The 15,480-nt window shown below is 30.9% G+C and overlaps 1 protein-coding gene across 2 annotated transcripts in view; it reads left to right on the top strand.

Annotated features, from left to right (window-relative positions):
- Positions 1–15,480, top strand: part of LOC145267797 (death-associated protein kinase 1-like) — a 653,913-nt gene that overhangs the window by 432,964 nt on the left and 205,469 nt on the right. For both annotated transcript variants that reach the window (XM_080123326.1, XM_080123327.1), the window contains one exon: positions 5,085–5,171. In XM_080123326.1, coding sequence (XP_079979452.1) covers positions 5,085–5,171 — 87 coding nt within the window. The remainder of the gene's footprint in view (positions 1–5,084; positions 5,172–15,480) is intronic.

The following is a 15,480-nucleotide window of genomic DNA, read 5'->3' as shown; positions in this document are numbered from 1 at the left end:
AATCCAAGCCTGGGTCTCTTTCGACTTGTGGGCCAGTGCTGAGTTCTACTGCCACACCCAGGGTTTGACAGCGGCCAACTGATTGCACCAGAGGATCACCATACTCTTTAACACATCCAGGTACACTTTACTGTTACCTTTCAACCTGACTTCGAAACTGTGAGGTGGAACTCATTTAAAACCATGCAAAGGACCATAACCATGGCTGGAAACTTCAAGCATGGAACCGTCCAGATTTGCATTTTGAGGGTGATTGTAATGGTCCTGTTGTCATAACTTGGATTGGTATAGAGCAGGAGTTGTACAGCGGTGTATCTCCGATTTCGTTTGTTGAACATTGTGTCACTTTCAGGCATGATAGAAGGTTCCTATCGCTCTTGGGATTTGTACACAACTGGCCAACTAGTAGATAGTGTGTAGCAAAAAAAGAAAACCGGTTTTTATCAAACGGAAATGGAATCATGTCTTTTCGAGGGTGACAATTTTATTGTTCCACCCTACATATATAAACATCTCTCTCTCTCTATACATATATATATATATATATAAGTGAGCGTGTGTGTGTACATTTCCCTACGCAATAACTCTGTCAATTTTAAGTCTACAGACTCGAAATTTGATATGCAGGGTACTGAGATTTGGGAAAATCTTTATAATCCGTTTTCAGCCAGAAATTTGGTTGTTAAGGGGTCAAAGTTCAACGATTTAACCTTTCAGAACTCTACCAAACTTCTCCGCCAATTTTAGGTCTAGACACTTGAAATTTTAGATATAGGTTCTTTGGACATGGATCTAACTTAATAACTTGATTTGAACCCAAAACAATAAATATTAAGGGGTCAAAGTAAAAAAAAATTGACCGCTTTTTTTTTTTTTTTTTTTTTTTTTTTTTGTGCTCAACATACACCTCCAAACACCCGGGCAACGCCGAGCTGAAATGCTAGTATATATATATATATATATATATATATATATATATATATATATATATATATATGCACATATTCAGCCACTCGCGTTCAATACTACTAGTACGTCTTTCCTTGATAGTTCTTATCTTTTTATTTTTATAACCTATCTTCAAGTATTTCTTCATCTCAGTTGGCTTTTCAGACGTTCTCTTTTTAATCCTTTGAAAACTAGTTGCATTTCACACCTTCGCTATCATATGAATAACGCGAACACATACGTACTAATATATACATTTAAATATGTCTGTTTATGGAAAAAAATAGTTATCCATGAACATGCGTTTCGCCTTCACTATAGCTCATTAAAAAAATATTACAACATATATATATATATATATATATATATATATATATATATATATATATAAAATGTTGTAATATATATATATATATATATATATATATATATATATATATATATATAAATAAAAAATCAATACGAAAAATATATAAATGTTTATATCTTTTCTGTATTTATTTTCTGTGTGTTGACGTGTAGGAATACAAAAAGTATTTTGAAAAAAAAAAAACAAGAATGTTTCCTTCAAAAGCACATAATTTTCGACCGATCCTTCGATCTTCCTCAGTGTGAATGATATATATAGATATATATATGTTGTAATTAGTAAGTTTACATTCACAGGATAAAACCCCAGGGTATCTTCACTGTTTTTATATCAAACTAATAACTGAACTGTTTTAAAATTGTGTGTAGTTTGATGGCTCATTATTGTAGTTTCATATATTTTGTGAAACTTTCCCCTTCTGAGCTCTGTGCCGTTTGCGTTTCCTATGCTTTCTGGGTTTTTTTTCTTAGGTCGATCTTGCCCAAGATTGTATTTTCGTCTTGTGAATTTATTTGATACAGATATATATTGTTATGTCTGTTAACGTTTACACAAAAATCTATTTACTATCAAGATAAAAATATATTTACAAAGAATTTGTTGTAGGAATTTCTTAGATGGAATTCATTTTCTAAACATTACAAACATTGTTTTCATTGATAATATCATAATATGCACCACACACACATATATATATTAATGTTGGGACGATTAATAGGAATTAAGAATCAGAAAATTCTGAACTTTTTGAGAATCATAAAAATTTTGGCCTAATTTCTGATTCCAAAAACGATTCTTTTACTTTTTATTTTTATTTAAAACTGAATTTCCTGTTGCTGGCTCAAGTGAATAATATCAATGAAAATCTCACAATGAGTTTATCAATGCATTAAGTAAAAACATTTAAAAGTTTGTCAAATTAAAAAAATATGTCTACATTTGAAAATACATCAGGATTCTCTGCTACCTCCATTTCCCTAAAAAAAAAAAAAAAAAAAAAAAAAAAAATCATTTAGATGATTTTAGAATTTGTAATTATATTGTAATCAGAAATATAGATCAGAATAGGCAATTGCATTGGAATAAAAAATATTGAAATTTTCCCAACATTAATGTGTGTGTAATCAAAAGCTATTCTGCGTCTGGCAGCTGTAAGTCCATTTTTTTTTTTTTTTAAAGCATAACTTTAATTACATTTCTCTAATATAAAATTGAATTTTTTTAAAACTAATAGTTTTCATTTAAATTACCATCCTTGAAATATATGAATATAAAATTTAAAAGGTTTTGGAAATATATTCTTTTTTATTATTGGATGAGTTACTGTTAATAATAAACATTACGATTACGTTTGTATTGGAAAATAGCACAATAAAATTACTAATGTGTAACAGCAAACATTAATTTATTATATAAACTGTTTAAAAAATAGTTCTGCAAAGCAGACATACAAATAGATGTTTGGGTCTTTGCTCTCTACTAATATATATATTCCTTCATAAAAACAAATGGAGCACTCTCTGATAGCTGCTATTGTTTATATAAACAGTGAGATTTCCACTTTGACACATGCAGAATTTCAACAAAATGATTGGGTTTAGGTCACACTGAAGTGCTGCGACACAGCAGATAATTATATACAGGGTGTCCGTAAAGTTACTATACAGTCTTACAAGTTACTATACAGACACCTTGTAATATATTAACAGTACAGTAAGATATTGTATTAAAATATTTATTTGTAACAAAAGAAATAAAAAGAAATAACACCTTTATGTTTATAAAAATCTCAGAAAATACACGTGTTACATCCGAAAAGACTGTAACAATCAAGGCAAACAATTTCTATGACAAATATTCAAATTGGAGGCCTTCGCTTCAAAATAAATTTGCGCTCTTCCAAAGTTAGCTTGCATGGCATGCTTGATTAAATAAACCTGTAAAAAAAAAAATAAATATTAACTATTAATACAAATATAATACAATAAAACAATAAGACTGTATAGTAACTTTACGGACACCCTGTATATATATATATACATATATATATATATATATATATATATATATATATATATATATATATATATATATATATAGTCCGTTTATTATACAAACATTATTTGTTACCCATGTGCATACATGTTTCAATGTTGGCACAATTCAGTGAAAAAACTTCATAAGACCAAAAAAGAATTGATATTGAAACGGGTGTCAAGATTACATTGATTTTTTTATAAGATATTTCAGTACGATCTACATTCGGGGGAGAAAATTGGGGTGTATACTTTGTGAATGTGATCAGTAGGGTTTTTTTTTTTTTTTTTTTTAAGTGTGGTGAGGGGAAGGGGGAATGCTGTTTTCCGTGTTTAAGCTCTCATTAGTGGGGAGATATATATACATATATTTTACAGTGACATCTAAACGATTTTTGAACCATACTTTTTGTATTACATTTTCAGTTTCCTAAATGGTGAAGCCGGACAGTTACTTCCCCTTTGCGTTTTTCGTGTCACCCTCTTTTTATGGGACATATATATAAACTGTTTGATTCTTTATTCTTATTTTATTTTTTAAATTTAACCAATAATACATTTTATACTGATTTTTATCCTCTGATGGAAAGAATCTATCTTAGAAAATTCATGGGTTAAGGACTAATCTTTAATTCCTTATTTAAATATTTAATGGATTAATAAAGATTGGAATTCAATTTTTATTTTGATTATTTATTTTAATTATCTTGTTAATTGCTCTTTCTAGTATATTGAGCTTTCTATTATCATGATAGATTCTAATGTAAAAGTATTTATCTTTGTAACTGTATGTATATTAGTTTGGGAGGAATAAACGTTTATAAGAGCAATGTTAATTCATATTTATATTTCAGGTGTACCTTTTTTCAGGAAGTTATCAAATCAATAGCGCTCAATAACAAATAGAATCGTGTATATTTTGATAAAATGACTTTTATTTGTAAGAACATACTTTGCTGTGAAAATGCACCGAATAAATATTTGTCTGTACAAAATATTTATTAGGTTTGTATTTGTGCAGCAAAAAAATGTTTTTATAAATAAAAATTAGGATGTTCACAAAATCAGAGTACACAGTTAATAACGGTTTTTGAAAAGTCAGTTCGTATTCAATTCTAATGTTGATAAATAATTTCAATATTTGAATTAAATTATAATTCTTAGCCCATCAGAGCCTTCGCCAGAAAGATAGGTATTTTTTTTCTTCCATGGCATTGTTTCTTCTGGAAAACTGAGGATTTTTATGTCTGATTCAAATGGGGGTTTGTTAAAGACGCTGTCAGTTTCTTTAAATATTGACTCATTTTTTTTTTTTTTTTTTATCTACCCAAACTTTATGAACATTGTGTGTATGTATATATATGTTTATATATTACACACACAGTCTTAGAAGTTTTTCAATCTTTAAAACTAAAAAGAAAAATAAACTTTTAATCTCAAGTCTTTCATTGAAAAACTCCTTTGCTTCTAAGTTAATTAATCTCTATAATATATAAATCCCTTGAAAATGCATTAAAAATAACTCTGATGTTCATCTTTATTAATAACTGCTAATATTGGAGTTTTTTTTATTTTAAATTTTGTTGTCAAGGCCCTCAGTAATATACAATAATTTGTTATGCACCATGCTTTAAGTTAACTTTAATGTTATATATATATATATAGTGTGTGTGTTAATAAATCAGATTTATATTTAATGACATGTTAACTCTTCCATTTATTTTTTGTAGCCCGTTGAGACGCAAGAAGAAGATTTAAATGCTGCTGTGATCAATACTGGAAACTTGAGATCCTTCATATCTCGCAGACGATGGAAAGTGAGTACTTATAGTTTAACTTGTTTTTATTATTATTATTATTATTATTATTGTACAATATAATAAGGCAGGAAACTATACTTAAGATATGCAAAAAATAGAAGGATGTATAAAGTTATTCCATAGAGAAAACTTTGTGTATTCTTCTGAATATTTTCTTTACTGTTTGAAATACAGATTTAATTTTTCTTAATTAAATTTAAAAAAAAAATAGTAAGTGTCTTTCCACTGTTAGTTTGAATGTATTAATCTTTGACAATTATAATGGTTTAAGAACCATAATGCAAATTTCTCTCATAAATATATCCATTTATATTTTATAAATAAATATAGCCATTTATTTGAATTAAATTATAATTCTTAGCCCATAAGAGCCTTCGCCAGAAAGATAGGTATTTTTTTCTTCCATGGCATGTTTCTTTTGGAAAACTGAGGATTTTTATGTCTGATTCAGTTGTATGCATGAATTCAAATAATTACTATTAATGTTGGAATGCACTAATATTTGAAAATTAGGGTTAGTATTACTGTACACATAGATTCGAAAAAGTTGTCAAAAAAAAATATTTAACAAATAAATGTTATCAAAGGCAAGATAAGCTAATTTTTTACCTAACTGGATAATTTTCTTGTGTTTTTATTTAATGTAATATGTTTATTCAGCTCGAAAAACAGTGTTTACTGATGTATTGGAAAATTTAAAATGGCGCCCGACTCTCTCTTTAACACGGTAAGTTTGGGGAAAGGAATTAAAAATAAAAAAAAAAACATACAAAATACTGTTTAAAAACCCACCGAATATATGTCAGCCTATGTCACGGTAACATATATTGAGCAAGTTTCTAGCAGTATTTTGACTAGTTTTTTAGTTTTAACTCCTTTTCTCAAACTTACCGTGTCAAAGAGCGAGTCGGGCGCCATTTTAAATTTTCCAATACATCGGTAAACACTGTATGTTTTTCGAGCTAAATAAACATGTTACATTAAATAAAAACCCTAGAAAATTATCCAGTTAGGTAGAAAAGTAACTTATCTTGCCTTTGATAACATTTATTTGTTATATATTTGTTTTTGACAACTTGTTTGAGTCTGTGTAAAGTAATAACCACCAGAAAATTATTAACTAGCGAGTGTTGGCCGTTCGCTGGATCCCCCCCCCCCTCCGCCCAATAAATCAAAACGACTTTGTAAGAAAGAGAGAGAAAAAAAATGTGGCATGGTAGCCAGGCTGGAACGTGAAACATGGAAGAGAGAAAAGAAGGCAGAAACTTGCAACCAAACTTTTTTGTCCACACGACAATGAGTGCTTATGATATCATAGCACTGCAAAATAAGCATTTTAAGCACAACTTTAGTTTAATACACATGCATGACTTTCCAGCCTGTTGCAACGACAATGTTAATTTCTAGTCGTAACTTTTCTAACGTAAATTTTTAAATTTTTTTTTTTTTTTTTAATATTTTTTCTTCTTACTGTAAAATAATTGCTTGGATTTATTTTGAGCATAAATAATAAATTAAAAAGTTAACCATTTCATTTGAATATTTTAACCATTTTTTTTACAATTGTAACTTTTATAAAATAATTGGCAGCTAAATATTTAAGTAAATAAAACGAATGTCACTTAAAATTTATTTTAAATTGTAACAATTAGATCTGTTAACCCTCTTCGTGCAGCTGTTGCAAACTTGCAATAAGTTTACCCTCCTCTAATAGGGAAAAGGATGGGGAAAGGAATAGGAGCTCATGCTAGAGGAAATGCAAGGGGACAAATTAATTAATATATGCATAAGAAAATGAGTTTTCCATTAGCGTATGGTCAATCTTATTATAAATTCAAGATGGCCGCCATCACATTATGCAAATTAGTCAAATTGGTATTTATCTCCCTCCCATGGAGAGAAGGTATGACATAAATTTGGGAAGAGAAGAGCATGCTGGCCTACAAAAAATGCCTGGGTAGCCTTATCTGCATTCCCCACTAGGTACGCCTCAGGGCGAGAAGGCAAAGCCTGGTGGAGGGGGAATTTCTAGTACTGAAAATCTATACTTCAGCCTGACAGTCACCTCAACAATGGTTCTGACTGGTGGTTTTAAGAGCCCAAGGAATAATCCTCACCGCTCTGTCCTCTAATCTTACTTATTTGCTACAAATTTCATACACATTGTTTAAATGTACAATCATTTTAAGTGTATGTAGCAAAATCGATTTTCTACAAAAAAAAAATCAACTCAAGAGGATCTAATACATCATATAAGATTTTTGAAACTGATCTGTTAGAGAAACAGATATATCTGACTCTAATCAGAAAAGGTTTCTTAAGAGTTGTCTCCCTTACTGTATTCATTGTAAAAATACTAATAGTTTTTATAACAGTAATAGTATTTTTTTTTATATAACCATTATTTGCTTGCCTCCCTACGAGGACAGAATAAAGAACAAAGTCAATTTTTTTTATTTGGGGGAAATGCAGTTAACCAAAAAGAACGCTCTGGATTGGAACAAAAATAAAAATCACCTCAATCTAGACTGATATCTCATTCACAAGCCGAGGACAAAATACATCTTAGCCAAAGTCACAAACATAGCAAAGTGATTATCAAAATAAACATTGAACTCAACAAATAGTTCATTTTCCAGTTAACACCTCAATTCTTTATTTTGTAAATGGACGAAAGGTCATATTAAAAAAATCGCTTTTGAAAAAAAAATGCACTAAAAAAGTTTCACGTTTACAAACCATGAAAGGGAAATAAAAATTATTATTAATATTATTATATTAATGAACTTTATTAATCCATCTATATATGTGCATAATCTATATAAATAAAACAGATGTTTATGTGTGTGTAAATATTTAAGCGATAAACTCTTAAACAACTGGTCACATAACACTGAAATTAACAAGAAATAGTAATCATCTACCAAGGATGGTTTATAACTAGTAAAATCTTAGTTTGAATGAATAACGCATATAAAAGTCTGCAAGTTGAAATGCAAAATGTTCATTTCAACTTGCCAACATTTTTATTATATTGTACATGCACAAAACTGATCATAGCTAAAAGTGGTTTAATTTTACAACTTTCTTATCTGTCTGCTGGGTTAGCTCAAGCAGTAGGGAATGCAGCTGAGATACTAAATGAGGAAATGCAGCTGAAGTGCTAAATGTTTTGATTTTAATACTAGCTGATGGTATCCAAGTCATTTTTTTTTCACTTTGAAAATTAGTACGGTATATTAGGTACAATATAATATTCAATAGAGAATTGACTGTAACAATAAATACAAAATCTGCATGAATTAAAATATATTTAAACATATTTTACAACTGAGCAAGGTTGCCCCCACCTCCCCCTGTTAGTGAAAAAAAATTATTTTATTCTTGGCCTTCAGGCCATGATCAAAGTGTAGTATCTGTCCCGATGCTACATTTCACTTTTTTGTTCTCAATTAGTAGAGGAGAAATCCTTTGTGACTGAGGCAATTTTAATTTTTGTTCATTTTGTCTACATTAAAAAACGACCCTGGTGTGTAACTCTGCCCTCTTGGGGAGGCAAAATAAATAGGAACATATATGTGCATGATCTAGAGAACTTTGAGAACAAGTTTTACCATAAGGTCAATTGTTTCTGTTTTCTGACGTCACACGTGTGATTTAGCACATTATATTGAAATATTTATTAAAGCTACCTTCACGGCTGGATAACGATAAGGCTCATCAGACTTGTGCATGTTTGTGATCTTCTACTCACAGGAGCAGAGCACTTTCCTGTTGTTACCAATTGTCTTCTGTTAAGCGTCAATATTATTTCTGTGCTTTTCAGTGTTTAATGAATATATTTTTCCAATAGCAGAGAGTTTTCTTGTTTCTAGGCTGGATCACATCATTGCCTTGAACTAAACGCAATCAAGAATAAATTCAATGCAAAGCATTGGTGAAGCACTCCAATCAGCATAGAGACATGGCCTGGCTTTTCCCTAATACTTAGAATAATGTTCAATGCTAAATACCGAAGAGTCTATAGTTAAAGAACCGTGCATTACAGGGGTCAAGATATCATAATCAAAACTTCTTTGCAATTATATAAATTATATTTCATTAAAAGTTGGTAATAAAAGTTAATGTTCTTTATTATATTAGAAAAGAAGTTCAGTGAGAAAGGTTGAGAATATTTCAATTGATGAGTTAGTTAATAACGAGCAAATGACAAGAAGGGGTTCTGTGTGTGTGTGTGTGTGTGTGATGCTTTGTAAGTGTGAGAGGTGACATGTCAGCAAGCCTGAAGCCCAACAGAGGGGCGCCGAGAATGCCAGTCAATGGATTTCAGTTCAACTGGTTTAATAAAGAAAAATCTGGCTTTTTAAGGGATCGCAATGTTTCCCAGAAAGATAATTTTGAATGAATTCAAAACGTCCTCTTATTCATCCAAAATATAATTGTTTTTATTCAGCATAGTGTATGCGCAGGTATAAACATTGGCTGCTACAGTGCAACGTCAAAACCATCCTTGTAGCAACGCAGGTTATTGCTCAGGGAGGAGAGACTGAGTAGCTGGAATAATTTCATATGTTGAGACAAATACTATGATTGTTTTATAAATAGCAAAAGAATAGTCAAGTCTGATGAAGATCATTGAGAAACTTCCTGATTATGATTAATATTATTGAAAAAAAATTTTTTTTTAATGTAAAAACATTGTATCAATATATTTTCTCTATGTATGTCAATATCTTATCTCCGGGGATACTCCATTTGTTGTTATAGGGACTCCAATTTCCTGTAAAGACTAGAGAGATTTTGTTCAGGGTTTTCCACTTCCAGATCCACCACATTTTGTTTATGTCCATCCTGAGTATAACATTAAAAGACATCCAGTGGTGAGCCCCCATTTGAGGGCTGTTGGGAATGTGAAGTTTATGGAGTTGCCCCTTAGTTACTATTGCTCTAAAGATCAACTTTCGCCCCAGAGTGGTAATACCTGTTAGAGCATCTGGTGCTACCAGATCAGGCTGTCTAAAAATACTGGCTTCCTGACCACAAATACACCAAACATTACAGACGACTGGGGACCACCTGTGAATTTAATATTCACTTGACACTTCCTCCTTTGAAGGAAACTAGTTCACCCCGACTCGAGTGAGTGCCATACAACAGCAATAACAAACATTCATTATCAAAAGACTTCTTCCACTTAAAAACCAATAGATGTGAAATAACATAACGGTTATTTATTAAAACATAATTTAAAAAATGAATAGTAAATCTAATGTACAATGGCTATTTATTTGGTGATTAAAGAAATGTTAACGGGACTCTGCAGACATTCCAGTGTTTTTTTTTTTTTTTTTTTTTTTTTTTTTTTTACATTAATCTGTTTAATTTTCTGTTAATAACAACATTCCTTTGGAAATAATAAATGTCTGTCAGTGTCAATACTTAAAAAAAAAAAATGATCATCTTCTTAATAGAACGTGTAATTCTGAACGACTTCACCTTCACCGGACCTTACACCCTCTCTGATGTTTAATTATGAAGTTATCTCTGCTGCGATACTCTGTGTCGAAACAATTTCTAGGCGATTCCTGAACTAAACATCGGCCTAATTCAGTTGAATCTTGGTGTGTTTGCAACGCAAACATGCACATTTAAAGCGAATTATTTAACAATGGTAGAATAAAGACTGATAGACAAGGGTGACATAGAAGACTGAGGTTTGTTTATGGCAACTATGGTTGGCTTAAAAAAGAAAGAAAAAAAAAAGGATTATAAATTTTATTAACTATTTCATGGTTGGCACATTTGGTGGCTACACTGTATAACTCTCTTTGATTATTTGTTTTGTGATTTTGTAATGAGCAAATCTGATCTCACATCCCCTGAAATAAGCAATAAAGAATCGTCTGTGCCGTTCATAACAGTAGCAGGAAAATTTGATTCATCCACAGTAAAAAGAAAAAAACTATTTTGCTTTAAGGTAACTACTTGTAACAAGGGAGATAACTCTTACCGCATTTTCCATAATTATATTTTATTTATTCATATTTTGTTTTTTATCTCCACTTATTTTTACAGCTCAAGTACGCCTACAGCATTTCCATCGACATCTATGTATATTATTTGTATTTTTAGTCTAATTCTTAAGCATTTCGTATGACCCATGATTATTAGAATTATGTAATAAATCTAGGAAAGTTGCGATAGGAATTTCATTTGAATTTTCTGCTCGGTGTCAAATAGTTATCTCCCTTGAACTTGCTAATATTCAAAATAGTGAAATATTTCATGAAATAGAAATTTCGATATTGAAGTATTTGTTTAGCTAGATAAGTTGTTTTTTCTGCATCTGAAATATCACGAAGATGGTGTTTTGTAGCAGAGAATTAATAAGTTTTCTGTAACTCTTTCTCTCAAACAAACTTAAAACAATTTCCAATGTTTATTGACTACCTGTAAACCACATGAATTATGTTTTGTTTTTTTTCTTATGGGCAGATCCACACTTATGAAAGGACATGAATATAAATAAATAAATATCTTTAATTTTTAACATAGAAATAAAATAGCGAGCAGATTATCGCCATTGAAATTCAGTGGAAATAATGTAAATTTCACAGTGGCACACATAATCAGATTTGTAAGTTGTGTGGCTCTGGATGTTGATTGATTAAATTTATGTTTTGTTTTTTGTCTTAAAATGTTTAGAGCTTTTGCATTTTTGCTTTTGAGGGATTTCCACAAAATTGGGTCAGGCTCGCTTGGCTGCTGATAGAAATAACCGAAAAAAGTTGGCCAATCACTCCTCATTTTTTAACAAACGTGCTGTCTGTTTTGAGCTAATACAAATCTATGAAGGCTACTTTTTTATGAACTGGAAGGAATAAAAAAAATAATTTTACTTGCGCTGGTTAGGGTTAGATACATGTATGTAATTTTATTTATTGTATTTCCATGTTTCTCCCGTTTATCATAATTTTCTTGTAGCAGTTTGTTTCATGATCGGCTGCTGACTGGAATAAGCGGTCAATCACAGGAATAATGATAAAGAATCTAATAATCCCTGAGATAACTCTTTCTCCCCCTACATTTTATACACCCTATAAATGATTCCCTAATATGCCTATTGCTAGATATCGCATCTTTATTTTGTTACCTAGCACCTCTCTTACTTCTTCTGATGAGAAGCATTAAGCTTCAAAATGCCTGGCATAAAGATCATTCTTAATCTCTACACACTATCTGGTATTCTTTTTGTTTCAAATTGATTAATAAATCTATATGCAACAACATTTTTTTGTATTATCAATATATTTTCCTATTGTATCTAAGCTCCACCTGCTTGTTGAGCATTTTCTTACATCAAAAAGTCTCCATTTAAAGAATCCTGAAATACATCTTTAACCCCCACCTTTTCTTTTTCTTTATTTTTTTATTCATTTATTTATTCATGAATAATTAACTATTTAACTTTCGTTTTTGGGCTACTAGAACAATTTCCTGATGGTATCTTTAAAATATTTGTTGATTGATGAAATAAAAAAGAAAAGAGAATTCAGTCCGAAAATACCTGCATCATTGAATTCCTCCATGCCGAAAAATATTGAACCGATCAACATTCACCGGCGCCTGTTGAACGTTTACAAAGCTGATTCAGTTGATGTCAACACGGTTAAGAGATTAGTTTGTTGATTTCCGAGTAGCAACAGATGTGAGTGACAAAGCATCGAAAGAAAATAGCAAAAGTGAATTGAAAATGGTAGTGACTATGTAGAAAAATAAATTCCGGGGCATAAAAGGTTGCTCGTTTTAATGGTATCACTCCCGTATTCGTAGCTCTTCAACGCTTTGGGTTTTTAGTTAAAGAATAGGAGGCCTTACCTTTTGAATGTCCCTCATATTAGCTGAAGTAAATTGGTATGAAACTATAACTTATTTTGTTAAAATAATCTTGCTTTAATATCTGATACTCATCATATTAGGTTTAACAGCCATTTTATATGCTGGCATGCTGTTAGATGTCAATAGTTTCTTAAGCTTTCAATCTGTTAGTATGAGTACATGATGAGTTATTTATTAAAAGTTTTGGCACTTGTGCACTACTGCGAAGCAGCCACTTTTTTGCTTTTCAGTTTGGAGATTTGGAGAGTTCACATGAGAAGCAGACAAATGTAATTTCAGGACCAAATTAAAAATCTCAACAAATATCGACAACATTAAGTGCGTGTTTTTTTTTTTTTTTTTTTTTTAAATTTCATTTTGATTAAAATTTTGGAGGGGGTGGAGGAGAAAGTATTTGTTACACATTTATTGAATTAAAATAAGTTTAAGAAAATTAAATAACACAAAATAGAGAATTTTTTTTTTTTTTTGCGAATCAAAATTCTCAAATTTTTGTAACTAATCTATAAATATAAAAGCGAAAATGTATGTATGTGTGTTTGTATGCATGTGTGTTTGTATGTCTTGCAAAAACTTTCAACATGGGTCACGGATTTTCGCCAGATTGGTATCATTTTAAACTTCCAACCTTCGCCCGACAAATACCGAAAAATTGGCCAAAAACGTTAATTTCTTCACCCTGAAATCAGCAATTTTCTACGGGGGGAAGGGGTCAGTAAAAACCGTCCTCTCATAACGCGTTCGCTTCTACGCATGCGTCATACGACGTCATAACCTGATTTACTTTAAATATTTGAAAAAGTGACACAATTTCGGCAACGTCATCTTAGATCGGTTGCTTAGAGTGCGGCCTTATTATCTAAATCGTGGTGTGAGATTTTTTTTTTTTTTTTTTTTTTTAATTTTAATATTGAAGCAGGGTTATTTAAGCCATTTTTCACGTGTTTTTCAGATTTTTTAACATTCGTTTTTCTGTTTTTTTCACTTCGCTTATTCTTAGGTTTTCATTAACACCCCCACCCTTGCCCGACCACACACACCTCCAAACACCCGGGCAACGCCGGGTACACCCCTAATTAAATTATAAATAATCGTTAAACTTTATTGTTTGTAATGAATGAAAGTTGTCAAAATTTATGGCTTTTAACGCTTATAAATATTTTTGAACTTGCATTATTGAAATGCATGCGAATTTTGAGAACTGTTTATTTTTTTTTATTAAAGATTTTCAATTTTCATAACCAAGTCAAAACTATTGTTTGTAATGAATGTTTGTCTGATCCTGCTGTGCACTCTCCAAACTGAAAAATAAAAATGTGGTTCCTTTGTAGTGGTGCACAAGGACCAGTAATTTAAAGCCCAAAATGACTTTCTGTCAATTCTTCCAAATTTCTTTGGAATTTCAAAAAACCAGAAAGTAATTTTTTTTTTCATAGTTATTCAAATGATTTATTACTTGCAAAGAAACAGAAATGCATTCTGTTGAATTTAATTCCATAATCAAATTTTTTAAATAGAAAAAAAAAATTATTTTATGCTCTTGCAATTTTGATTCCAATAAATACATAATTAATGTTTGTAGCGAATCGTTATTTCACAAGTGAATTCGCCGTGTACGTTCAAAAGGAAATAGCTCAATTGAAATTAGTTTAGGTTTTTAAATGAATGCTAGATTGAGGAAACGCTGATTCGTCCGCGCAAGTAGATGACGGAATATTCATTGCGTGCTTCGTCTCAGTCATGTGAATTCTGCAAAGACTAATTTTTCTTTTCATGCATAGGTACAGTAAACAGACTTGGAGTGTTGCAATTTTGAGTATAAATACAGCATGCAGAAAAAATCAAATTAGTTTTAGTGAGAGCAGCCCTATTGACTCCATTGGAAGATGTAAAAATCATTTTACCAGAAAATATTCAAGCTGGGGATTCGTGCCAATGGATAAATACCTTACCAAGAGATTTTTATTTACACAAGTATGAATGATTTTCTTTTCATCTTTCTCTTTTATTTGTTATGTGGCTAGAAAAGTCTGCAAATGACATTTGTCTTTACGTTAATGCAGATAAGACAAAGTTTATAGCTTTCAATGCAGAAGGGGAGATCAAAGCTTTAGATGGAACAACCCTGAAAGAAGTTGCTGAGTTTCGGTACGTAGGCAGCAATATAGGTTACATGGAGAACGATATCGCAATTCGCATCTCAAAAGCATGGGCTACATTGGATAAGCTGCAGACTTGAAGGTTAACTAACAAACTGAGAAGTCAGTTCTTCAGAGAAGTAGTGGAGTCTATCCTTGTTTACAATACTACAACTTGAACACTCACTAAAAGATTGGAAAGAAAGCTAGATAGCATGTACACCTGTATGCTATGAACAGTGTTAAATATATCTTGGCAAGATCATCAC

The sequence above is a fragment of the Euprymna scolopes genome, chromosome 4 (genome assembly GCF_053919585.1).
Source record: "Euprymna scolopes isolate OS-2025 chromosome 4, ASM5391958v1, whole genome shotgun sequence".
In the NCBI taxonomy this organism is placed as follows: domain Eukaryota; kingdom Metazoa; phylum Mollusca; class Cephalopoda; order Sepiida; family Sepiolidae; genus Euprymna; species Euprymna scolopes.
Note: the sequence above shows the minus strand (reverse complement) of the source record. Positions and strands in the feature narration are given on the sequence as shown.